Here is a 27,946-nt window from a genome sequence, read left to right on the forward strand (position 1 = left end):
CCTATTCCTTAGAGACCGACGGCTTCAAAAGCCCTCCGGAGCATGGAATCTCTCTTTTTTTTTCACATAAATTCTTATTTTATTCAACTCGTCATGAGGCCCTAAAACTCACTAGGTAAAAAACGACAATTTGTTTTATTGTGCTGATGCCTAAACGTAGCGCGCCTTTTTTTTTGGCCACGCGACACTGGCCACCAAGAAAACTGCATTCTTTTTTCGACGACCGTTAACGATGCGTTTTTGTTTTTTCTCTCGCTCGACTCTTGATTATCCTCACTTACGCATTTTCACGATTCGAATTTGTAAATTATTGTTAAATAATATGTAAATAATTATAATAATATTAACGTTTTACTCCGTGTATCGAGTAAGTATTACTTACTCATGACTACGATGTCCTCAAGCACACATAGGTACAAACACAATTTTAGGCCCTTTGAAACACTACATTGAGATTAAATTTTAATTATTATTATTTCCTTGTCAAATAGATGACAAATCCTGAAATCAGAAATTACCAGTCAGAGTTCAGAATCGGTTGAAAAAGTGCATTAACCTTTTGGAATTTCTAAACATCGTTTTAATACTTTTCTTTTGTTCCAGTGCCACCACATCAGCTGATCCTGTACGACAAGTCAGGACGAGACGTGTCTGGAGTAGTCGGCCCTTTAGAAGAGGGTAACGAGCTGGTGCTGGTTTGCGAAGTCAGAGGAGGTTAGTTGAATTATTATTAATTAGCCCTACGTTGCACCATCTTACGTTAACTGTAACAAACGTCAAAAGTCAAACTATATACAAAGACAACCGGTTATGGTTATAGTTACGGTTAAAGTAAGTTGCATCTTAGGCTAACCGTAGCTATAAAGATGGTGCAACCTAGCCTTAGCCTTAATAATTTAATTAGTTATCATGTGTAAGCTAGTGTTACTGAACTTGACAGTTTGACTTGAATTTCGTTCATCCATTTAACATGGTTATCTCAGACTCCTCACAGAGATCTCCTCACATATCTAATAGAGAAAATAAATATAAATAAATAAATAGTAATAGTTGGCCAGGTATTTTTAATTATGAAAACTTACAATGATGACATGGATTTATTTGAAACGATATTAAGTAAATGGATTTAAAATTGTAAGCTTTGCCTTAATTATTATTTGATGACCGAATATATTGGGTTATGGCAATTGAATAAAGGTATTTCAATATATTTTTGGTTATCTTGATTCTACGGCCCACCCAAGTAAAAGATGAAATAATATTCATTCAGTTTCAATTCAATAATTGACAAAAAAATGTTATTCTTTGTATGAATAAAGATCCAAATGTACCAACATGATGCCATAACATTAATTATGACTATGATTATGACATGAAAATTTTCTTGTCAAATGGAAGTTCACAAAATTAAATCTAGGATTCCATATAGTAAAATTTTATTTTTAACAAAAAACACGACCTAATTTTTTTTCCATTGAGTATTGACAAATTTTAATTAACTAGTTTCATCTTTCTTTATTGCCTGAACCAATCTTTTGGTTAGAATCATATACAGCTGCATAACCTAGGACTCTGCCAAACAGCGGGCGTAAAAGAGCGGTACAGTACTATGTGACAATCTCATTCAAATTGTCAATTTGACAGTCATAAGCGTGTGCGTGTTATCACTGGGTGCACCTTTAATTATTCTTAGATATAAGCCTCAGTCTTCTAACGAAACTACTTAATTAAAAAAAACCTTACAGCAACGCAATCTAAGAAAACGCCATCGTATTGAAACCATCATTTTTCTTCCCCATCGAATTTAATACAAAATGGCGTAGCCAAACAAACAAAACCGTTCACGACTTACCCGAAACTAACTGAGTGATCCATTTGTTAGCACAGTGTACCATGAAAATGATCCAGCGGAGTCGTTCGCGGGCGACATGGGATGACAACCCGCTAATCCCCTGGGCTATGCATAATTCCAACTCGAAACATTAAGCGCTTGAAAGGATTAAGCCCGGTTTACACAGAAGATTCCCAACTTGCTTTCATATCGGCAGAAAATATTGTTATGCGTACAACTTCGGAATTAAGGCTCCGGGGATTACGGGTATTGCGAGCTGCGGCTGGCTTAAATGACACGGAAAAATCTTGGCACACTTAAATCGGGTGATGATGGAACTTTGAAATCTTGAGACACTAAAACCCGACGCTCAAAATTATTTAAAGTATTGGTCTGTGATTAATCAAATTCCAGTATCACGCATGACTCTATCTTGAGTATTCTTGAGTCTAGATTTATTAAGCTTTGTTTCGTTTGTATCGTTTCATAAAATCGTGTCTAGTTCACGTCCATTTAGGTAAATGGGGATTATTAATCTTTTTAATTGTATTTTAATAAATTTCTAACTACTAGATTGGAAATGCGGCTTTACTAGGTTAAGCTTAAGATAATTAACTATCATTTTGTGAGTATGTGTTTGAGGATAACCATTTAGGCAGAAGGTTATTTGAGCAGTACAAGATAACGCACCACTCAACCGTGTAATCGTTTATGTAAAAGATCACCTATATCTTGCAAATCCAAAAATTTCTGCAAACATTCCTATTAAACGTATTGGGGCGTCTAATTTCTCGCTTTCCTCCAAGGCTTGAAGCGTATAACTTTACACCGTGCCGTGCCGATCCTGGAAGTGACTTATCGGCAAGTTTAACGGCAATATATCAAAGTAATCGGTTTAATTTCTCATCTCCCACTTTGGGGAGAACTTATGCTTATTTCTTGACTGATATTGTCGTGATTTGTGACGCTCCGGATGTGTACACGATGGGAAATTGTTATTTGAAATATTCTCGTCATCAAGGCAAAGTTTGGGACTAACAACGATGAGTTTGGAAGGTAATTTACATAAGATCTTTAGATCTTTTAGGACAACGCGGCAACGTTCTGTAAATAAATGGCGGAAAAAAATTCCTGCTCTTTTTGGGAAAGTAGGGAGAAGTATTTATAACGAGCAGACTGGCGAGTTTTTATTATATTAAATCAAATCAAGTCTAAAAATACTTATTAAACAATATTGTAAGAAAGACAGAAGGTTTGGTCATAATGGTACAAAATAGATATTAGCTACTAACTTACCTGTTTGCAACTTACATTTTTCAGTTAACTCAGAAAATAATAATGTTGATTATGAACTTTAAAGCTTTAAATATGTAAATCAATTGCGTTAGTTGACATTCGAAAGCTTTATGAGGGGCATAGGAATTTTCCACTCTCTTGTCTTTATGTAAATAAAACTACTAAAACTATTATCGAATCCATCTCGAAGCCTTGTTTAATAAACAATACAAGTAACCGATAAAACATTTTTTAACCAAAAGTTTATTTGTCAATAATTACTCTAAAGATACACCTAACTGAAAAGTTATATAACGTCAAGGTGTCATTTAGACCCATCGAACTCAAAATTACCACTCTACTAACACAAACTATGTACCGATTAGACAAACTTTCTGAGTGCCTTTATCTTGAAAGGTTAGAAAGTAATTAGTCAACTTTAATTATGTTTAAGAACAAAAAACTAAGTTTGAAGTTATTCCTTGTGTGCTTGATTAAACATTAGTCGAAATGACCGGGCATTTATAGAACTAGTTAGAAAGTAAGTATAGGTATTTTACTGGAAATAGTAAATCAATTGAAGAATAAAAAGCTAATAAATAGAAAACGCAGCTTTTACTATTCTTCTCTCTTAGTCTTAACTTATTAGGTGTTATAAACATTTCATTTTGTGCTTTTTATTTTATCCCCATTTTTCATGTTTTTGCTCAAAATCTGTATCATAAAATATGTGAGTTGGTTATAGAAGCAACTGCTTTAATACAATATAAAAATACCGTAAAAAAATCTACCGCATACACTATATTTAAATGCCAACAGCTCGGTGTAAAACAATAAAAACACAGCCCTCCATTTTTGTAAGTCGCCGGTTTATTACGTCAAGTGACGTGGAATGATCAATACGGCGTACAGCAGTCGGCGATAACGTAATTACGGCCTCGCCAGACGTGGCCGAGGCTAATTCCCTGAGAGCCAAAGCTCACGATGCGTTGCGGCGGCGGCGCGACGCCGGAGCGGTGTCGCTGCGTCTGCGTCGTCTTACATAGAAATATCTGTGGCGGGCACACGAGCGGTGCGTCGCCGCGTTGCGCGATACGGCGAAATCTTTGCAGTGCGGCGCCGCAACGCATCGTGTGCTTTGGCTCTGAACCGTACCGCACGCGTATATTTGACATTTTCATGAAGTTTACCTTATAAATTAAGGTGTACGTGATACGCATCTATTTTGAACAGTGTCTTAGTCAGTAAAAAGCTCTCATAACTAAAGCTTACACAAGGTCAAACTTTTGAAAATAAAGCTACTTTGGAAGGAAGAAGTAAGAAAGCAAAACTAAATTCAAATTCAAAATTTTTATCTACATTTCTATACAAATGTAAAGGCAGACTGTGCAGGACAAAAAGCATAAAACAATTACAACTGAATAAACAAGATTGCACATTGCACATAAGAGCTCTTCAACGATTCTGTTTGTTATTTTTCAAAATAGGTATGCAGAATCTGAAAACTTTCTTAAAATAATAAGTTCGAATTACAATATTATTGGTTGTAAGAACAAAAATACCTGTTTGTATTATTATTATAAAGAGCTGTGGTTTTCTGAATAAAGAAAAATAAAATAAAATAAAATATTATTCCTATCTAAGAAACACAACTTTATTTGCATTGCCTATCTATTTCAAGCAACATTCAGAAAATGATTATTTCAAATCGGAATCCAAATCCTTTAACCTATCGAATAACTTCGGAGGATTCCAGGAAAAACCTTTCAATTCAAAGTTGTTGGCCCTCGCAGGGTCGTCGGTCGTGTTTGACCTGAATATAAGTGTCAAAGTTATCAATTGCATGTCGAATCCGAGTTTCGAGTCCAAGTTAGTTTTGTTGCTTAGCAGACTAATTTATCCTAACTTGTCCGAAGGATACTTTATGGATAGAAGAACCACAGATGTCTATTTATAGATTTAACTTCTATGATCGATCATGTTCATTTAACCTCATTCTCGTCACTTAGGCCCAGTTTTTTGATTCATAGTTAAAATAACAAATTGTTAAATTTTGCTACTAATGGTTAAATATTAACAAAATGTTAACTAATAGTTACAAAATGTACTAAAAGTTGAGCTAACCATTGTTCGAAAAACATTTTTTTCTGATATTTAACCACTTGTCATTTGATATCTGTCAAATTTGACCATTGGTTATTTTAACTACGAATCAAAAAACCGGGCCTTAGTACTTGAAGTTGAAGTCTAAAATAATCAGTACAGGATCTATAGAAGGATCTGTCACTAGTGTCTCTGGAACGATTCTCATCTTATTTTCTCGCCTCGCCTTCATTTTCATCTAGACATCATCTAGAAAAAAAAGGATTTAAGTATGTTTTATCCGTTGTCTGTTGTCTAGTATCCATTGCATTACAACCTTTGCTCAGTAGTGTAAAAATGTCTAAGGATAAGGGAGAGTCCGCTAATTTGGACCAGTTTTTTTCAATCCCATTTTACACATAGTTTTCTTTTGTTTTTGCGAATGTCCATGGTATATAATAAAAGATACATTATTCAACTTACTATTTCATAAGTATTAATTAACATGATTGTTGTATATTTAGCACAAATCAACAAAATACGAGTTCAGAGCTTCGGTCCAATTTAGCCAACCGGTTCGATAATTTGTACCACAGGGTTACTAAATTGGATTTCAATAAATTTCAAGCCTTTAAAAAAACTATGGCAAAATATTGTACGATACATTCTTAACAAATTAGAAAACGAAAAGGAACAGTAGTTAATAACAAGACAATCGATATTGTTTTACACGTTATCACGATTTTGAGTACAAGTTTTGTAATTCCAATTATCGTAACGCACACTTGTACCAAATCTACTTTGCCAGTCTTTTGCTTTCATTTATTGTTAGTCAAACATAACTACCCTATTATAACTTCAAAATATGATTTACTAAAAAAAAATCAAAATCATTTTGGTAAAGTTATTAGCCAATAACTTTACCAAAATGATTTTGATTTTTTTTTGACAAGAGGAGCCCCTCTTGCCATCTATATGCAGACGATCTGCAACTTTACCGTCAATGCCACTTCAAGGACATCAACAGGGCTGTGGAGTATATTAATGCTGATCTTGATTACATTGCTGAGTGGTCTGGTCGATTTGGTGTAGCCGTCAACCCTAACAAGTGCCAAGCCATAATTATTGGAAGTCAGCGTCAAATATGTCACCTCAACGGTGTGCCACCGGTTAACTTTAATGGAGTTGACATTCCTTACTGTGCAAGCGTCAAAAACCTTGGCTTGCACTTGGACACCACGCTCAGCTGGAATGTACAGGTTGCAGAGGTCAGTCGGAAGGTTACAGCCACAATGCGCTCCCTCTGGAGGCTCAAAAACTTCCTCCCAACAAAAACGAAAATTTCCCTCATTCAAGCTCTTGTCCTCCCGATAATCGACTATGCCGACGTCTGTTACCCCGACCTGAATCAAGATCTACTTACAAAGTTGGATCGCCTTGTCAACAATGCCATTCGCTTTATTTTCTGTCTCCGTAAATATGACCATATCTCCGCTTACCGTTCCCAGCTTCAATGGTTGCCTCTCCCACTTCGACGCAAAGTCAGAATTCTCTGTACCCTTTTTTCAATTCTAAATGATCCCAACTCTCCTTCATATCTTAAGTCTCAGTTTAATCTTCTCAGCTCTACGCACTCACGTCAGCTCCGTTCCTCCAACAAATCCGTTCTTTCCACCCCTCTTCACCGAACTGGTTTTCTCTCCGACTCCTTCCGTCTCCAGGCCATAAGGCTCTGGAACTCTCTGCCTGAAGAGTAGGTAGTTGAAACAAACCACAGCTAATTTTCATAGTGGACTGTACCATACGATAAACATGTCAGTCAATTTGACAACCTTTGTCGGAAGCATTATTCAATGAAAATATTGTCCGAACCCTTAGTATTTCTCTTCGACAAATACATTAACACATCGTGAACCACTTTTCTTTCACGACTATAAAAATATTTTAGCAATTTAATTCACGAAATCAATTGCACACATTTAAAATAAAGTTTGTTTACACTTTGACAACAATAGACTGACATGCAAGGTGACATGTGAATGAAGTTTTCAGTTACTGTTGCCATTAAAAGAAATTAGTACCATTAGTTTTCCGCAACATGGCGAGGGTTTTTATGTTCCTGGTCAGGCTATACAGACATTCAATAAATACTTTACGAAATATGAGGGTGGTACAATTTACCCGGCGGTACAATATACCGAACTCTCCCCTATTTATTTCATATTTTTCGAGACCCATTGCTTCGATATGACTTATTCCAGTCAACATAACATATTCGACGTTATACGTCTATAATTCACCTCCAATATTAAATTACCAACTACTCTCGAAGGCTTAAAGGAAAATGTTTGTACTTATACGAAAATTGGCCGAAAACACTTGAAGTTCAACTCGCCCGTTGCTCATAACGGCATTATTAAGCGGCTCGAAGTTTCAAGAGCGATTTTATAATAAATTACCCGAATTAGCATTTGAAATTCATATATGCTGAGATATATGAACGCATTTGATTACTAAGCGTTCTTAAAATTTAGTACTTCAACAAAGCGTATAAGTTTTTGACGCTTATTACGCGTAATATCATTGGGCGTGTTCACGTTGATAATATTGTTGTAAAATCCCTAAGAATTCTTGCACAAAGATTGCAACTTTTTAGAATTTAAACTCGAGATATCAAACTAGTCATTGACTGGTAGGTACTCAAGTATTATTAGTTAAAATACCAAGCGGCAAATTATGAAGATGCAAATAATTCGTACTATAGCTATCTAGATTCAGAGAAATGTATTACTTGAACAATTGATTATAGCCGCAGGTGACGAACGATGGTCTTCTACGTATATCCTTTCCCGGGGCTTAAACTATCTCTATGACAAATTTCATCAAAATCGGTTCAGTGGTTAAGGCGTGAAAGCAACACAGGCAGACAGAGTTACTTTCGCAAAGTTATGTGTATTTTTATTCATAAATTATTTTTCTCCAACAGGTCGTCCAGCACCAACAGTGATGTGGCTCATAAACGGGACCCCAGCGTCCCAGTACATCGGTGAGAAGACTGACACCCACGTCGTGGTCAACCGGCTGGAGTTGCCACACGTGAAAAGAAGCCATTTAAACACTACCTTCAAGTGTAGAGCCTCAAATACTAATCTAGTCAGCCCGCAGGAGAAGACTGTTAGGCTGGAAATGAATTGTAAGTATTTTTGGTAGTCAGAATTTCATTTTAGAAGAGTAAGAGACTAACACCGAGTTGTTTATACATACCAGTTAGTGAGATGTGTAAATCTTTAATTGCCAAGTAAAGTGATATGAACAATACTGAGACAGTTCAATCTCGTGATCTCACAGTGGTTTCATCTAAGCAGAATAGAACCACTCTCACTCTTCCTGTGGATGTCATAAGAGGTGACTAAGGGACAAATGGATGGCCTCTTCTCTTCAACTCAGTCTGGCCAGTGTTCTTGGAGGCCAAATCCTCCATTTGTCATTCATTCCTCTGCAGTGCACACTAAATGACTTTTCAATTTTTTCATTCGATCGTTCGTTTCAGCCAATTGTCGTCCAATGCTGGACAAGGGCCTCCCCTAAGGATTTCCACAATGAACGGTCCTGCGCTGCCCGCTCCAATTTTTTATTGACCTAAAATGTTTGTTACAGTAAGACCAACCCTAGTAGAAATATTAAACAAACCAGCAACACTGTCTTCAGAGAGGTACATCAGCCTCACGTGCGTCTCCGAAGGCAGTAGACCACCAGCTCAGCTCACGTGGTACAAAGAAAACAGAAAATTTAAGAGAGGAAAGGTGAGTGGAATATTAAATCTTAATTAAAAAGCGTTATTGTAGAAAATTTACTATTTTTGGATATAACTAGAGTTGTTTTTCTTTAAGACTAAATCTGGGAAGGGAAACAAAATTATTTTCTTACTTTAAGCATTTGCGGTTTATGAAAAGTTTTTTCTCCAGAAATAGTAATAATTATGAAAATCTCATCTCATTAAAAATGTGGGTAGAGCTCTAGAGATTGGATTTGTTAAGAAATCAAGACTAAATTACAAGTGGTTTTGAACCGCAACTGGGAAGGATTCATTTCTATTACATGAAAAATATTTTGATGATTTTGTTAAACCAAGATAAGGTAAAGGGTGTTTACAAACGGATCCAATGATGAACCAAGACGGAATCAAAATCAAACATGCACACTTGATTGGCCATGACTGATATTAATATTTATATCTATCACCAATATCTCGATTAAAAAATTTGATAAACATTTTTTCCAAGAACTGTTCTGTCCACACCTAACATTGATACTTTATCATAACAAAATACTTACTTCTAGATAACCGAAAGCATGAACGAGACGTGGGTGAGCAGTAACCTCCAGTTCATGCCTCTGCCGGAGGACGACGGCGTGCAAGTCAAGTGCCAAGCCGACAACAGCGCGCTGCCCGGACAGAGCATCGAGGATGCCTTCAAGCTGGACGTTGTGTGTGAGTGACATTTATGTTATTTTGGGAACTATGGTTGGGGGGACCTTTTCTTTGGTAGATTGTGAAATTGAAAGTCTCAAAAGTACTAGTACATCAGAAATATTAAGCATGTTTATGTAGGTAAGTATACATCATTGTCATAACAGCCAACACACGTTCACAGCTGCCTCTTATTTTGATTTTCAACAAGAACCGTTTAACGATAATTTAAAGTCACGGTCACGGATACACTAGAACACAAATGAAGCAGCGTGTTGCGGAACATGTCGCTGACCAAATACGTGATGTTCCCGGGGGCAATGTTGTGGGAATACTTATAATAAATCTGTAGAGAGGTCAATTCTGTACATTAAATATATTTTCAAAATAACTATCAGGGGGTGATTAGTGATCGATACTGATGCCAAAAATGCAATCAGTAAAATTTTTGTCTGTCTGTCTGTATGTTCCTTATAGAAACAAAAACTACTCGACGGATTTTAACGAAACTTGGTACAATTATTCTTCATACTCCTGGGCAGGTTATAGGATACTTAGGAATTCCCACGGGAATGGGAATTACCGGGAAAATCGTTTTGTATGAAAAATCTGAACCGCTTAAGTTAGACGCTTGAAATTCGGCATGCAGGTACCTTAGTAAACTTAAAGCTTAGTTACAACAGGATATTGCAAAATTCCCACGGGAACGGGAGTTAGTGGGAAAAAACATTTGTATGAAAAATCTAAACCGCTTAAGTTAGACGCTTGAAATTTGGCATGCAGGTACCTTAGTAAACTTGAAGCTTAGTTACAACAGGATATTGCAAAATTCCCACGGGAACGGGAGTTAGCGGAAAAAAACATTTGTATGAAAAAATCTAAACCGCGTAAGATAGATGAAGGGGGTAAAACGGGATCCACGCGTACGAAGTCGCGGGCGGCCGCTAGTCTATAATAAGTTAATTATGATTAAGTTTTAAGTTGAATTTATGACCCAATGTACACTTGATAATGATTTTGAATTTCATATGAGCTGGGCTCATAACACTCGACGAATTAGCAAACTGAAGTGGTAATCGGCAGGACAGGTATGATGTACGCAGAACTGACGGCCGATGGGGCAGCAAGGTTCTGGAGAGGAGTTCACATATCGGAAAGCGCAGCGAAGGACGTCCACCCACAAGGTGGACCGACGACCTCATAAAGGTAGCAGGAAGGCACTGGATGCAGGGCGCTGCCAACCAGTCATTGTAGAAATCATTGGGGGAGGCCTATGTTCAGCAGTGGACGTCCCTGAGAGTTTTTTCCACGTCAGCTGAAATGATGATGATGATAAGCTCAAAAATTGCTTGCTCTATAACCACCATTCCACATTTTATCATTATTAAAAAATACAATAAGACTTACCTCCGCTGATCGGCCCGAAGAACACGGGCTTAATTAAAGCCCCAAAAACATCACTCGTCAGACATATTGTGCAATTAATACAAAAGCCATTACTGTCATCAATCCAAGACGAATTAAGAACAAAACACAAATTAATTAATTCAGAGAATTCCGATTGCCTGGTAATGAACCTGGTATTAAACGGACGTCAACTTATGTTTGATGGCAAACAAATATGAATTTATTTCAGTGAGTAGGCGCACACCGTTGATTTTTCGTCGGCCGATAGTTTAGTCGGGCAGTTGATCAATATGAGCATATGGGAGTGCGCACACTACGCCGATTCAATTTGGCCGATTCTTCATACAAATTAAAATCGGGCACAAGTATCGGCCAACTAAATATCAACGGTGTGCGCCTACTCTAAGTAACCTCGATTGACGTGGAAAATAACTAAGTATTGACGAGTTCATATTAAATTGGCGTAAAAACCTTTTCAAGTCTGACTTTCAATGGTCCAAATACAGTAAGTACAGTCAAAACTTTACATAGGTATAATTTTCAGATTTGTTTCAAAATAAAAGCCTTAAGCGTTTTAATCGGCTTAAAAAATCTACGTCTCACTTATTGAAAAAAGGTTAGTAGGTATGTCTTTGAGAAAAGGAAGGCCAATTTGAGAGAATTATCAAAAACTTTATCTGCCTTCATTATAAGGCCTTCATACTATAATAACTACATAAAGTCTGAAAACGAGTATAGAACCGTCTTTTTAAATATTCATGTCTGCTTAGCGATGCTCGTCGAGTATTTGGGACTAACTTGTTTCACCAATTTATAGAGACATTTATTATACACTTAATTATATTGATCCCTTAAGGATGAATTCAAGAGAATCCAAACAAGAGTAAAACTAAAATATTAATCTCAGAATAAATCGTCAGTTTTGACATATTATTTCCCATATTGAAACTGTCAATGTGCCAGTTATATTCTCGGATAAGTTTGGTCGAATCGGACCTTAGTCGAGTAAAGATAGAACAACCGCCAATTTATTAAATAGGAATTTCCACTTTTTGGTTTCATTAAAAATGTAAGAACTAACAGAAATCTCAAATCATTATTGGGTCAAATTGAAAATTAGACTATACCACGAAACAAAGAACCATACGCGAAATAAATTATGACACCCATATTTGGATAGCCGTAGCAATCACAAGAATACACAAAGGCGCTTTTGTGCTAGAACAATTTGTGTATGCACTTAACGAATTCCATTGTCTCTATTAAACAAACTACGTTTGTAGCAATCTGTTTCTTTGTGAAACAAGATATAGGTGATTAAGTGACGTTATTACTGTGCTAACATACGAAAGAGTGGCCTCTTTCAAGCGCCAGGCAGTGTAAATAAGCCATGCTTAGTTTTTGTAACAACACACGAAAAGTTTTTAAAAGATTTATTCTAGATATGTGTACTATGTATAAATCCATGTAAATTGATAAAAACTCCTAAAAACTCATTTATTTTTGCAAATAGGCTTTTAAAAAGCACACACGACCCAGTATTAACCCTACCACTGCTTTGGGACAATAAATGGGCCAGTGTGCTGAGAAGATGTTGCGCAAGAAAATCAGTCACTATTATCAGCAGATATTATATGTAACTAACTTCAAAAGATTCGTTCCAAAAATATGATATCGCGTAGTTTAAAAAAGGGAATAGAGTGTGATTGTAGTTTTGATACGGTAAATACCGTTTATCAAACTGGATAATAAACTTTATTCGAAAGTGAATGCAATCCTAGGTGCCTTTTATTTTCAGCGTGGAATAATCGACATTCGTAAAAAGTGCCCTGGATTTTTAGCAACATCATTAACATTAAAACAACCCTTATTGACGATTGTACAAAAGCCTATTTCCACCCTGGGAAATTTATCGAAGCAATTGCGAATTTGCGAGTTCGCAAATCTACATATTTACTTAATTTTCGTAAACGTTTCCAGTGTTGTTGTTACCCAGTATGAATTGTATTTGTCTTATAGCATTTTGTGGGAAATGCTTATGTTACAAAGTCGGTTACAAATTGGGAAAGCAAGAATTTTATCTTGTTTACATTTTCTAAATTCGCCATTGCGAATTTTAAGGTAGCGCTTAGTAAGTCTCAAAAGCTTATGAAAGGAACAGAGGTTTATTAAAATGTTTTATTTATAAAATATAATGAGGCACTAAATCTTAGGTAATAGTAATATTAATTAATAAATACGATAAAGGATAACATCTTTGAATTCCCGTCAAGGCTGCTCAGGATTTTTCAGTGTGGTGGTTTTCTTTACTTTGGGGTCAGCTGTAACAAACAAAATCATCTTCATACACTTGATCCATATGAAAAATTAATTTCTTATTTTACAAAAGTTTCAAGTCAACTTACCGCCTTCATAATCGTACGAGGTTTCAGTAATCTCTTCCAAAACAGTTCCGTTTGCGAACACCGTTCTTTTGGTGTCGTGAAGAACCTTCGGTTTGTTATGGATTTGGAAAAAGTATACTATGTCAAATCCGGGATGTTTATCAGATATTTTACGCCAAAAGTTTGGATCCGAGGTGCGGAACCAAACAACTGGGTCGTGAGGTACTTTAGCCACGATATCTGTAAAGAAAAAACAAAATTAAGTGAATTTAGAATCAACGCGATTTGCAAGCTGAATGATTAATGAACCTTTTTGAACAAATTAGTATTACTTACTTGAACCACCTAAATCAGGAACATTCTCACCGGGATTTGGTGTAACGTTGTCGCTAGCAGTATCCAGGATATATTGATCTATGCTAGGTTCTTCTACCTCTTCAGTCGGATCGTATAGAACTGGCACTACAAGTGGCGCCTGGGTACTATTATTAGAATCTTCTGGATCCACAATTTCCAAAACTTTCACTGGCGTACTTTGCTCAACATTAGGTTGTGGAGTTGAAACAATGATTGGTGCAGGAGTTGGAGTAACTTGTTCCTTATTTCCAGCAGAAGTTTGAGCAGGTGTACTTTCTGTAGTAGGTTTAGGAGTACTATCTGAAGTTTGTTTTGGAGGACTATTAGTTGGAGCCAGCGCCTTTAACATAGCAAAAGTAAAACTCATTAAATCAGGAGTTGTTGGAGTAACTTCAGTTGTTTTATTTGGTACAGTCTTTTGCGGATTGTTAGGAACCAGTTCCGTGTTATTATTTACATCTGATGGTAAGACTTCTTTTTTTATTTCTAAGTCGGATGGTTTAATATTTTTCGGAGTTGATGTTGGCACTGTTGTGCTATTTTTCGAAGGTGCAGACGTACTAGTTTGAGGTATAGAGGCAGGCAAAGTGGCTTGAGGTGAAGAGACAGGGGCAGTGGATACAACCACGCTAGCTGCTGCTTGAGGGGCAGGTACGGAAGGCGCAGGTGTGGTAGTTGTTACGTTGGAAGCAGAGACAGTAGTTGGTGCGTTTTTACCAGGGACAGTTGTTGGTGCATTTGTAGTAGGAGCAACAATAGGTACATTTGTAGTAGGAGCAGCAATTGGTGCATTTGTAGTAGGAGCAGCAATTGATGCATTTGCAGCAGGGCCAAATGTTGCAACAACTATAGCAGGGGTACTTGTAGGTGCTGATGATGCAGTAGATGATGGTAGAGGAGCTGTTGTAGTCGTAGAAACAGCCTCAGGTGCTGATGGTGGTTTGATTATTGCCTCGGCTTTTACCGTAGATGTTTTGTTAATGGGTGAGACTTCTACTGTTTTATTCGTTGGCACTGATTGTCCATTTGTAGGCTGAGTTTTTTCTTCAACAGGTTTAGAAGGTGAAGGTACAGCATTGTTTTCTACGGTTCCATTTTTGCTAGTAGTTGGTACGATGTCCCCAGCGTTGACTAAAATGTAATTTGGATGGTCCTTTGCTACAGTTTCCAATTTATCCACATGCTCTATTCTCCCATCTGGATGAATAACTAAATAACGTTTTATATGTTTAGTGTTAGACAAAACGTTTTGAATTCTGGGGTCAGAAAATACTTTTTCAGCATTTGGTTCTGAAACAAAAAAATAAATGAGTCACGTCATGGCGTAAAATGAAGCGTAAATACATATATCTTTATGTACGGTCACCATTGACAGCTGTTTTATGAAAAAAATATATGATTCTACTCACTTTTTTGTGTTTCAGGAACTGGTGTTTGCTCCACAGGGTTACCTGCCGTCGCAAATTGCCGTTCACTAGCGCTTAATGGAGTTCCATTTTCAATTTGAGAGGGTGTAGGAGGAGGGGGTATTACCGGGATTTCGTGTTCTTGGACCGGTTCTGCTCTAAGAAGATTATTATCAACTGGTTTTACGCCATCGTTATTTGAATGAACGCTATGGGCTGGAAATGAAGGCATAGGCGGTGAAAACAACTGAGCCAGTATCTCAGAAAGACCGTGAGGTTTTTGTAAATGTTCGACAGGTGACAATTGGTTGTCATGTACTTTCTTGGGTGGAATTTGTACTGGAATTTTTTCTTCGTACGGTAAGTTACCGCCACTTGGTAGATAATAAGAATGTTCCACAGGACTTGGCGGTACTCTGTCATCGTGCCTTACATTTTCTGGGTATCTGTGTTGGATAACTGGTTGCGGATAGTTATGGCCCTCAGAAACTTCTGGATACACGACATTAATGTGCTGATTTTCGTTGACTTGATGGTTTGGTCCCCTCCAATTATTGTCCTGGTAGTGTTGTTGTGGAACATTATGAGCATAGTATGGGTTTGGTAGTTTTTGTTGGTTAACGTATCTTTCATTAGTTATTTCAGGCTGGATCTGTGGAGGGGCGTTGTTCAAGTAATGTTGTTCGTTCGCAAATACATGATCCTGGTGGATTCTTGGTAGTTCTTGTTCTTGGGGTAGCTGGTAATGGTTGTTATATCCATCATAGTGGCGTTGACCTACATTTTGGTACTGCGGCTGAGGCAAGTACGATGGCCTCGATTGGTAAGGATGTGAGTATCTTTGCAAATCTGCGGCGTAAGGTAAAGAAGCTGAAAGAAAACAGCAAACGTCAAAAATCTGTCAAACTCCATATAAAAAGCACCGGTTATCGTTATAGTTACGGTTAAAGTTAGGTTGTGCATCTCAGCCTAAGTGTAATCGTACAAGTATGCGAAGAAAAAGTTATAAAATAGAAACAATACGCTAGTATAAAAGACACACTTGTGTAAAATTCTGCGTAAAAAATAACGAGGCCTCATTTTTGTTTCAAGAGACAATAAATTAAAGTAACAATCACAGCTAAATTCTACACAAACATTTTAATAAATTTTAACTAGATATTTCCTAAAAATATGGAATTAAAATGCACTAAACTCACCTGCAAGATCCAAAAAAGTCGCTATTAGAGCGCTATAAAATATCACTTGAGCCTTCATGGTGACATCTACACCGGTTTACACTATACTGTTCCCGCAAACACCTACATTATTATAAAAGCGTGTTTTAAAGTAAACAATACGAAAAAGCTGTTCATACAAACCGCTATTGTTTTCGACATTATTCACTTTGATCAACGAATATACGCAGAAAATGACGACATGAAAAATTAGGACCTATTTGTATGAGACAACGTTGCGAAATGTGCGTAGTATTAACGTACAAAGTGTGACAAAGGAATTAAATGGATGGTATTTCCACAATAAGTAAATAATTTTAAAGGAAAAGATAGAGCAGAACAGTGTTAAGTTGAAACATGCAAAGGACTAAATACTTTCTAGTAGTTGTAGGTTCTGGGTTCGAGTCCCTGAGGCAGGGATGTTATTGATATCCATAACCGTAACCGAAACTTTCGGATATCCGAAATAAAAAAATATCCGGAACCGTAACCGAAACCGGTATAATAATATTCCTATATCCGTAACCGTATCCATAACCGAAACTACATATCCATAACATCCCTACCCAGAGGTAACTACCTATCAGCTTCTTAAAAATTTTAAGATACATAATGATTTTACTTAAATTAACGTGTGGCATATTTTTTATTCTGAACAACATGAATGTCTTAGAAGCTATTCATGATCTGATAGGCATTGACAAAACAAAATTCATGCGAGCAAAAGAGTTAGGCTAAGCAAAGTACAAAACATTTGTTAGAAGAATTTTCTTCAATTTTCGCCTTGACATAAGCTTGTATGAACACAATCTGGGCCGAATTACAATGAATACGTACGTGTTCTTTATCAGTTCGAACTGACTTATTCTGAGATGAAATGTGCTCTCATGGTGTTTCTGTTTATTTACGGTTCAATAAATATAAGGTTTTTTTCGTTTTCATCATGCTAAGGCGTATTTACATACAGGGTGCAAAGTTTTTCGGAAGAACTCTGCTGGTCCACCAGCTCCACTAGACAATAGGTGACCTGACCTTCAAGGCTTTCTACATAATTTAAGCAACGGGCGCTCATTATTGAGTCATAAAAGTTTAGATAGAAGATTAGACCGTATGTCAGTTTCTTAACCATAAGTAGTTGGCTAGATGCAGACCGCTCCCAACCGGTAAATCTGGGAAACATTGGGGGAGGCCTATGTTCAGAAGTGGACGTGTTATGGCTGAAATGATCATGATGAAGTACATAGTTGGCTATGACAAAATCTGATCTTTATTTCTTTGTTCTACAATTTCTTTTCCTACGAAATTGTCATTATTCGTAATCAAGTTTTGTTTCTACGAGTAAATGATGATTTCTGCTCTGATAAATTAAGTAAAAAAACAAACTAAAATATAAGACTGGATTTTACACATTTTCCCTTTGTAACTTTGTGGCCTTTTAAACACCCTGTATACATTACGGCCTTTGAAATTCTACCTGAAAGAATAACTCACAGGTGACAGGCGTATCATAAAGCTTTGGTTTATTTCAGCTTTTTTACTTTCAGGCAATTTTGTATGTTTATACTTAGTATGGTTTGTTATGGCGAGGGGAGCATACCTACACTTTATATAAAATTAAAATTTTAGATGTAATTTTTAAATTAGTCTCATCAACCCCTCGTGGTAAGCTAAAATAAATGCTTGTGTTACGAGTGGGTTCACCACAAAGTCCAGCGGCGACAGGGAACGAACTTGCGTTCCTCGAATCTGACCCGACACCGATATCATCCGGCTTTTGTCGCTGTTTCTTATTGATTAATAGTGATAATTTGTATCGAAAACTTTGTTTTCTCTTAGAAAATAGTTGCATTTGGAGATAGAATCAAAACTTTTATTATCCATACTTACAACTGATACTCTGTATAATTGTCACTGACTCAATACAAACAAAATGCAATTAAATGGATTTCAATTCACTTTTCAGTACAAGGATACACAAATATTAATTTAACCCACTTGTAGAAAGTTTTGTTGACTCCATTTGTTATGCCTGTTTCGATAGAAGGCTGAACTCATAGTCAAATAACTTTATTTTTTATGAAAAAAAATCATAGATAGCTTAGTTCATAAAACTTATAGCCGTTGGAGCAGAAAGTTCTCGAGTGGCAGAAGAAGAGCGCGCGTGGAAATGCTTGGGGGAGGCATTTGTCCAGCAGTGGGCGTCTAAAATCTTCAACTTTGTAACTATCTAAAAAAATCATAAATGAACCTGAACAGTCCAACTTCGTCCTCGACCTCAAACTCCTCAAACCTCAAAGTCGAAAAACATGAACAGTTGTTTTTAACGACATCTATGTGATACGTGATAAACTGCGTACGAAGTGCGAACTCGTAGAACCTTGCGTTATTGTCCTTGGTTTAATTATTTTTTCATGAAAAACTACAAGCATTAAGATCCTCTGTCACCCGCTAGATGGCGTTAAATAGGGAAAATCTATTAGTACAGAAAAAACCTTCAAATTATTTTTGTAAATAAATCGAGTAACTTGTAACACTGTTTTCATTTTTGTTCTTGAACTGTAGAATTTCTTTTTATAAGGCTAGTAGTTTCTAAGACTGTAAACAGCCTGCACGAAGATGACGCATCTAAACATTGTTTTTGAGACTGGAATATTACTCATCTTGTGTGCAACTTGTTATTGTGAGTATTTACTTTTATTTAAAACATATGTTAGAAAATACAAAATCAAGGATTGCTTGCTAGCATAATATTTATTTCGTTACGTTGCTTAAAGTATTAGTAATTATTTGGATGGGCAGAGGCGGCGTAAGGCGTAGGCGACGTGGGCCACCGCCTACGGCCTCGCGGTATAAGGGGCCTCGCGCATCAAAAATTTTAAAAAAATGTATACAAGGTGGAGATGACAATATCACAATACGAACATTGACTATTAAATATAAATTCTTGATAGCTAAACAATGTAGTTAAAAATAAAAATATATTTTTTTCCAAACAAATTCAGCCATAATCAGACACAAAATTAAGCAACAACACGGTTTTAAGTGACGAACATTATTCTTTGGCGCAATATTCCTTTAAAAATAATCACTGAATCAAGAAATCAGAAACTGTCATTGTAGGTATAGACCTTTGACCCTTTTTTTTATTATTTCATAAAATCCGTCTTCAGGTCGCCACAGACCAAGGCCTCGCGAAATCTGTCTTGCCCACATCAAATTTAGATCTTGCCCCGCCTCTGTGGATGGGCCTACGAAAGTAAATAAATGTAATGCTTCGTGTAAGTTAATGTAGGTAGGTAAAGGCATTACAATTTATAAATTGACATTTATTTGTACTTGTTGCATCCGACATGCATTTTAAATTAGCATTAAATGCAAGTAGGTTTATTACCATGATGGCCCAGTTTTATGTTGATAGGTGTATAGTCACCACCTCAGTCTGATTTGAACCTCCTTCCTCTGATTTGAACCTCCTCCTGAAATTATAAATTCATTTTATTTTGCAAATAGGTAATAGGCCTTTAGGACGCTTTTTTACACGTCTCAGTATTACTATAACCCTACCACTGCTTCGGGACAATAAATGGGCCAGTGCTAAGAAGAAGCAGTGCAAGAAACTCAGTCACTATTGTCAGCCTCTTTTCTTAATCTTACAGCTCAGCAGGCGTGTGGCCCAAATGAAATTACGGTTGACTGTGCTGTCGTTTGCGAAGCGGACTTTTGCCCCAAGAGTGCGAAGCCCCAGACTTGCCCCCAGACTGTTACCTGTCCTCCAGCTGGATGCAAGTGCCAATTCAACTACCGTCGAGCTGACAACGGTACTTGCATACCAACAGAACAATGCCGTAAGTTTGATCTTTTAAGGTTGACAGCTATCATGGAATCGAATATCATGCAGTCAAAATCAACACCCGCATATTATACGCAACGCGATAACCCAGTGCCGGATTAAGCCAGCGCGGGGCCTGTAGCAAATTTCTATCAAGGGGCCCTTGGTTTGCTTTAGGTTCTCAAGTTTAGGGTATTAAATGAAACAAAACTGTTACAAATGAACTTTTCTTGATTTAATGTGGGCAAATTTAGAGATAACACTTTCAATATCAACTTCTTTAAGCAAATCATGCTCTACGAATATATTCAACAAAGTAAGATAACAGGGCCGCGCCAACCGCCGGCAGCGCCTGTGTGCGGAACCTATGAAGCGCCTCTTTTCTAATGAATCGTCATAAAAAAACGAATTTAAATTTTTAAAGAATATTTTACTTGTTAATTTTGATTAAAATAGATGTTCTCCAGTTTTAAGTATTAAGTAATTGACTATGAAATTTTTGCATGTCTTGTAGACGAAACATGTTGAACCTGATTGTTTTTATCTGACATCTGTATTGTACCATGTTCCTGTGCAAATAAATGAATTTGAATTTGAATTTACAGTACTTAGATAATATTATCATAAGTGTATTAAAACTGGAAACCACTTAGGAATTAGCAGGGCCGGATCGTGAATTTGTGGGGCCCTGGGCTGAAACTTCTTATGACGTTGTCACGTAAAAATATCGTCCGTAAACCAACTTTACAGAATTTTTTTTTTTCAAATTATGGCCTACTTTTTAGCGGAATCTGAGGGCCCCTTGTAACCCCGGGGCCCTGGGCTGCAGCCCAATCAGCCCATAGGTAGATCCGGCCCTGGGAATTAGGTTACTAAATAGGTAAATCCCATTCGTTCTGCTTGCCAATTACCTGCTACGAAAAAGTAAACTCAATTATAATAATTCAATGCGCACCTTACACTCCCTTTCTATCAAATGATACAGGGTGTTTGGCGGAAGGTTAGACAAACTTCGTGGGTGTATAGGTAAGGTCATTTTAAGAATACAAGTTCGCCCATTTGACCCTTTTGTAATAATTATAATTTTTGTATTATTATTCCATTTTCTTCCCTAAACTTTGAATTTTTGACGAATTTCAATATCTAATTAAAAAAAAGAAGAGAAGCTAGAGATGTTTTTAAGATCATTGGCAATCCATTATCACCATTAAAATTTTTTTTAAATCGAATTCTATGTTGAATTTTTTATCGTGGTTTGTACTTTTGTTAAACTTTGGTGGTTCGTAATTACCTATTCAATCATTAGTTACCTATTCAAGCTTAAGTCTTTGTTATTGAAGAAATGTTATTATTGTATTGAGGATTATTTAAATGATAAAAAGTAAAGATCTCATTTTGTTAAATGCTTCCTTAAAGTTTTATGCTGTGTTGTATAATTTGTGATTTTATATCGGTTGATGTTTTTTAATTTTTCATGTTTTTTGTAATATTTCCAATACGATAATGTTATTGTTTATGGAATAAATGACTATGACTATGACTATTATCTGGATCTGAAATTTATTTTATTTGACTAAAGACATATTCGATATTAATATCAAATAAAAAAGCGGTTGAAAACATGCGAGAAAAAGAATTGAAACAGGTTTTAGGTCATATTTTGAAAAAAATAAATAAAAACAAAAACATCAATTTAAAAAAAGTAGCTCACTTAGGGTAAAATGCAAACCTTTGCCAACCAATAACACTGTGTAGTACCTGGGCTTGCACCTTGATAGAAGGCTAATCTGGGTAAATCATGTTAAAGCCAAGAGAACTGAAGCAAATATGCAACTCAGGAACCTGTCATGGCTGATAAGACGACAATCCCGACTCTCTATTAACAACAAACTGCTCGTCCACAAGTCTATTATCAAACCAATCTGGACCTACGGAATAGAACTCTGGGGATCTGCTAGCAACTCCAACCTGGAAATATTACAGAGATTCCAAAACATTGCATTGAGAACAGTCTCCAGCGCCCACTGGTTTGTGAGAAACGCAGTAATACATGAATACCTTAAGATGCCGACTGTTAAGGAGGAAGAGCAACTACAGCAAAAAGTACAGGCAGAAATTCGACAGACATAGCAACGCGCTGGCCAAGAACCTGCTAATGGACGAAGATACAAAGCGCCTCAAGAGATGGCACATCCTCGAGCTCAGCGAGAGAAAGTAGAGCTTTTACCAGTGATGGACTTTGCTATTCAATGGAATACCAGTCAAATAATCCGCTCCCAGAACACATCTAATTATGGCTATGGAAGGCCGATCGTAGATAATAAGAGAAAGAAAAAAAACTTAGGGTAAAATGGGCGAACTTGTAAATTCTTAAAAATTGACCTTACCTATAGGTACACCCACGAAGTTTGTCTAACCTTTCACCAAACACCCTGTATACTGTGATTTTGGCTTTGCTATCTCGTTCGTTAAAATCCCCGTGGCGGGGAATCCCCGTGACCCCATCTCGCTTGTGTCGCACGCATCGCATCGGGTTGCGTTCATAAACTCACTCAGTCATAAAAAAACATTATGACAAACTCGGCGCCTCTACGGTTCAAAATAACTAGTACTTTATCTGAGGTTCAAAAGAACTGAAGCCGTTTTAACGTTTAGTAATGTAAACTAAAACCCTAAGCGTAAAATGAAACCATAAACGTGAATCATAATAAACATATAAATATTGAGAGACTTGTTTAATAAGCGTAATATTTGTTTTGTTTTGTACAAGGCCTATGTTGCGCATACTGTACCTACTTACTCGATACTCCATTTAAAAAAAAAATAGGTGGCAGTAGCGGCGCGGCGCCCCTATTGTCTTGGCGCCTGTGTGCGCCGCACACATCGCACACAGGGGCGGCGCGGCCCTGTAAGATAATTAAGACGTTCTTGTCCCATCGTGTTCCTTAATTAATTTTTAATACGTTTTAATGTTGAAAAAGAACGATTGCCACTNTGCGCTGCCCGGGCAGAGCATCGAGGATGCCTTCAAGTTGGACGTTGTGTGTGAGTGACATTTCTATGCTATTTTGAGAACTACGGTTGGGGACCTTTTCTTTTGTAGATTGTGAAATTGAAAGTCTCAAAAGTACTAGTACATCAGAAATATTAAGCATGTTTATGTAGGTAAGTATACATCATTGTCATAACAGCCAACACACGTTCACAGCTGCCTCTTATTTTGATTTTCAACAAGAACCGTTTAACGGTAATTTAAAGTCACGGTCACGGATACACTAGAACACAAATGAAACAGCGTGTTGCGGAACATGTCGCTGACCAAATACGTGATGTTCCCGGGGGCAATGTTGTGGAACTTTGCAAGCGTCCACACTAGTCACACTAGTCAGTAGTTGTAGGTGTGTTGCACGAAGAAGTTATCTTGATTAGTGCTGCCGTCGTGTTTTGAAAAAGTTGCGCACACGTCTACATTAGGGAACAAACTTGAACAAATATACATGAACGAGACGTGGGTGAGCAGTAACCTCCAGTTCATGCCTCTGCCGGAGGACGACGGCGTGCAAGTCAAGTGCCAGGCCGACAACAGCGCGCTGCCCGTTCAGAGCATTGAGGATGCCTTCAAGCTGGACGTTGTGTGTGAGTGACATTTCTATGCTATTTTGAGAACTACGGTTGGGGACCTTTTCTTTTGTAATTGTGAAATTGAGTCTCAAAAGTAAGTTGGTAGTAGATAAGAAATATTAAGCTTGTTTTTAGGTATACATCATTGTCATAAAATCCTACACATGTTCACAGCTGCCTGTCATCTTGATTTTCAACAAGAACTTCGTCTAAAGCTTTTTAACTAACTAGTGTATTACTGTTATTTTCTTCAGATATTGCAAATTCATTACAGTTTTATCAACCTAATCTGTTATACGCCGCTCAGTTGCCATTTACAACTATTTAAAAGTACCTAGGCCATGAAAATGGCAAAAACTTGTTAGAAAGTTTGTAAGAAAATCTAACAATACTTTTCACAATATTAAATTAGGTGGCGCCTCGTACGCGTACGCACGTGCTGAGCGACTGCTCAAGTGGCAATGATAATTAAGCTTAACCCTCCGTGTACGAGGTGACCAAAAGTTACGTCCCGTACCAGGTGGGGTATGACACACCCCAATATACAAAGTGATTAAATTTTCATTCAACATTTTTTTAGGTGGAATTTAATATTTAATATTGATTATTTACGTATGCTAATTAGGTTTAAGAAATGCTCTGTGCTGAAAATATGTATTATAACATTTTTATCATAAAAAAACAAAAAGACACAATTTCCGTTGTTCTTGTAATTTAGGAATCAGTTTCCTATGTATAATTTTTAATTAGTGCCTTTAATTATGCCAACCGTTTTTATTTAACAAAGTACAAGTATTTACTTATAATTTAAAAGTAAATTAAAAACTGGAAGGGTATAAATTTGTTTTGATCATCGGTTTTCAATTTACCACAATTCTGATGAAAGAAAATGAGTATGCTCAATGCATAAAATGGGAGCGTAACAATTTTATTTATTTATAAAATAAGTTATTCCATTTCAGTAGCCCATAAATTGTATCACCAAGTATAAATTGTAGCCCATAAGTGTATGTTCACATACATCTTCGGATCTCAGTACTAAACTTCCAAATTCGCACTAAAAGTCATCTCATTTGACTAAAAGTGCTTGAAAATTTCAGATACCTTAAAAATCACGAAAAATAATATTTGTATGGAATTTTATTCAATTGACAAAGCTAAAAATATATAAATTACACCAAAATTGTTAGATTTTTTTTTAAACTTTTTAACAACGTCCCGTACCAGGTGGGGTGTGTGACACCCACACGCACTTTAAAGGCATGTAACTCAGTTGGTAGTCACCGCTGGACTGATATTGCAACGCTGATCGAAGCAGCAGTGTCATAATTCCAGCTACTGAGAATTTCAAATTCAGCACTTGCAAATTTTTAAAATTGTGGCTATTTTTAATGGACTGGGGTGTGTCACACCCCACCTCGTACAGCGAGGGTTAACGGCGTTACAGATGTGCCAACTGGTTGAACCGCGCTCCTTTATTGCCTATTCCGTCGCAATATTCGTTTGGAGAATGGTCCTGCGAATTAAGAAGTAAGGCTAATTGTAACGCCGCGGGCGCTCGCGAGACGGAACTCGGGATTTGTTTAAGTTCCGTGAATGAGGTTAAATAAGCGTATATTTGAGACGGTTGTGTTTAGGCACAAAACGGTTCAGAAATGTTCAAGACGGATGGCATATTTAATTATTAATGTTTGCGCACCCAACGGTGGTTAACGCATTGTTAAAATTAAATATTTAATCAGATGAACTGGAAAAACTGTCAATGACACTAACATAACACAACTTCACCAAAGCGCAGTTATTTTAAAAGTAACAAAAGTAGTTTAAAATAACAAAAATAGCTTTCTGAAGAAGTAAATGAACATTCCACCAAAAAAGTATTCCTGAAGAAGCTCGACGTTCTTGGTTTTCATAAGAAAATTAAATGTCAGTAAAACAATTTAGACGGCAATTTTAACTCTAGTAATACCAAAATATGCGCAACGAAATTCGTTACACAAGCAAAATGTGTTTAGGAAAGCAATATGGCGTTGGTTTTCAAAGAGCAAACAAAAAGTGGGAATCTGCAGAATCTGAGTCGGCTGAAATGTCAGTGCTTTGCTGGAAGTGTTTACGGCAAGTAAAGCCGGAGTTACACTTAAAAGAAATCAACTGTTTTTCTCTTAACTTTCGGGAAAATTTTAACAAGGAAAATCGAATCTCTACAATATTTTCTGCTTTTGTAATCATAAAAAATGGATTCATGAAAATTATTTTTACATTCGTTTCTTTTCCATTTGGTTTTTCTTGTTAAAACTTTATGTAATTCATTTTTTTCGCAAATCCTTTTGTGTGAGTAAACTTTAGTTTTATTTTTCCTCATTCTACTGATTTTATTATAATATTGATATTAATTTAATTAGGACTTTATTACCTGAGTGTAGGAGCTAGTATTAGAGTTTACGACTCATCTCATTATGGATGAAGCTCTAATTTAATTTTAATGATAAGATTCCGGAGCACTTAGTTATTAGGAGGACAGACTGACAATTAGTGAATTTTCTTTTATATTATTCTGGTAATATGATTTTATGCAACGTATTACAATACGCGATACCTACATCGCGTAGTGTAGGTTTCTCAATATAATATTTTTGTATGAGTGTTCTGCTTAACCCTAGTTTATTATGCTCTTATTCTGTTTATAAACGATCTCGTTTTGTGTATGTGTAGGCTTATTTATTTCCCAGACAAGTTACAGGTGAATCAGCTCAAGGTGACTGCTCTGATATACACACAATGTTATAAACGCCCAAAGATACGAAACTTTCGACGATAGGCGATGTATTAATGTCATACCTACCTGCAGACTAATAAATATATTGATAAAATATTTTTTCTCTGCAAAAATTGCAGAAGCTCTGTAATGTTGCAGGCTCGTTGCACTCTGAAAATTATTTTATAAAAATATCTACTGTCACCAATGTAATCGCTTCATGTGCAATAGTTTGTGCAAGACATGACAAATATATATTTCTTAAACATTTATTATATTTCAGAAACAATAATAACTATTATTAATTTGTATAAATAAAATAAATATTATTTATTCAAATTAATAACAGTTATTAATTTAATGTTTCTGCTCATCTTGTGGAGACCGGCTCTAAGATCAGCGCTCTTTGTTACGCCGCACCACTAACGTCTCGCGGAATGGCGCGCGAAAGCAAAACATAAACCCGCTCTGTATGCTTAATTAAAATGCGTGCTGTTAAATTGAATTTACGTCCTAATTGAAATTGTTATGTTTATTTAAAACTGTTTGCCACTCAAAAACAGTCAGTTGAGCGAATACCCGCGAGATAATATAATTTGAATAAAATAACTCCAATAGAAATTTGAAGCATTTGGAGCTGGAATCGTTTTGTTTGAAATATTGGGAATTGCTGTTACATTTTCAAATCGCTGATGCCCGACAAATATACCGTGTATTTGAAAATGAATTTAAATAATTAATTCTCAGTAAAACTAAATAAAAGTTACAACTTTTTTTTTGTGTTGAATATTCTTTCATAGTAGGTAGGTATTATAACGATAAAAGCTTAAATAAAAAGAAAAAATCCCTATTTGAAAAAAGGACTTTTCTGTGCTCCATTAAACTATTCTTTGGCTATTTGTAACATACCAGAATGTACGGTCCACCCGGTAAATACAAGCATTGGTGATTCAACTATATTTTCACTTCTACCCGCGTCACCCCGCTTCTAAGCACCACGTACCACGTGATACTGCGGAGTACCTACGTGTGGTCCTCACACGTACACCATAAAGAACCGACTAAGTGCAAGCCGGATTCACGCAATGTGGGTTCCGTACGGTTTGGTAAATTAAAAGAAAACTATCGTTTTATAGTAGTGTTCTGAATAGTTAACATCAGTATGGCAAAAACGTATGATGTAATTAAAATTATTATTTTTTTGTAGATTTTATATTAATAGTTCTGATTGATTTAGCAAGTCAAACTATTTTATAAATAATTTGAAAATATCGAACTGCCTAAGGCGGGAATCGAACTCACGACCTGCCT

At 36.5% G+C, this 27,946-nt stretch overlaps 2 protein-coding genes across 2 annotated transcripts in view; one reads left to right on the forward strand and one right to left on the reverse strand.

The window, feature by feature from the left end:
* Positions 1-596: 596 nt before the first annotated feature.
* The window catches only part of LOC114355827 (hemicentin-1), a gene marked incomplete at its 5' end in the record, with an annotated part of 59,098 nt that continues 31,748 nt past the window's right edge, over positions 597-27,946 (forward strand). Inside the window, 4 exons of the mRNA XM_028308851.1 lie at positions 597-714; positions 8,175-8,381; positions 8,846-8,991; positions 9,530-9,680. Coding sequence (XP_028164652.1) covers positions 597-714; positions 8,175-8,381; positions 8,846-8,991; positions 9,530-9,680 — 622 coding nt within the window. The remainder of the gene's footprint in view (positions 715-8,174; positions 8,382-8,845; positions 8,992-9,529; positions 9,681-27,946) is intronic.
* Positions 13,241-16,521, reverse strand: LOC114355836 (proteoglycan 4-like). Its single transcript, XM_028308864.1, has 5 exons — positions 16,413-16,521; positions 15,217-16,083; positions 13,787-15,097; positions 13,472-13,690; positions 13,241-13,387 (listed from the first exon to the last, which is right to left on the reverse strand). The coding sequence occupies exons 1-5, from the start codon at positions 16,468-16,470 to the stop codon at positions 13,335-13,337; spliced, it is 2,508 nt and encodes an 835-aa protein (XP_028164665.1). The 5' UTR covers positions 16,471-16,521; the 3' UTR covers positions 13,241-13,334.

The sequence above is a fragment of the Ostrinia furnacalis genome, unplaced genomic scaffold, assembly GCF_004193835.3.
Source record: "Ostrinia furnacalis isolate ACB-3 unplaced genomic scaffold, ASM419383v2 OfSCF2566, whole genome shotgun sequence".
NCBI lineage: Eukaryota > Metazoa > Arthropoda > Insecta > Lepidoptera > Crambidae > Ostrinia > Ostrinia furnacalis.

Coding starts and splice junctions, on each gene's coding strand:
- LOC114355836 (XM_028308864.1), bottom strand. CDS start 16,470: ATGAAGGCTCAAGTGATATTTTATAGCGCTCTAATAGCGACTTTTTTG. Junction 16,084..16,412: donor GACTTTTTTGGATCTTGCAG/GTGAGTTTAGTG, acceptor GTTTTCTTTCAG/CTTCTTTACCTTACGCCGCA. Junction 13,388..13,471: donor CTCGTACGATTATGAAGGCG/GTAAGTTGACTT, acceptor TGTTTGTTACAG/CTGACCCCAAAGTAAAGAAA.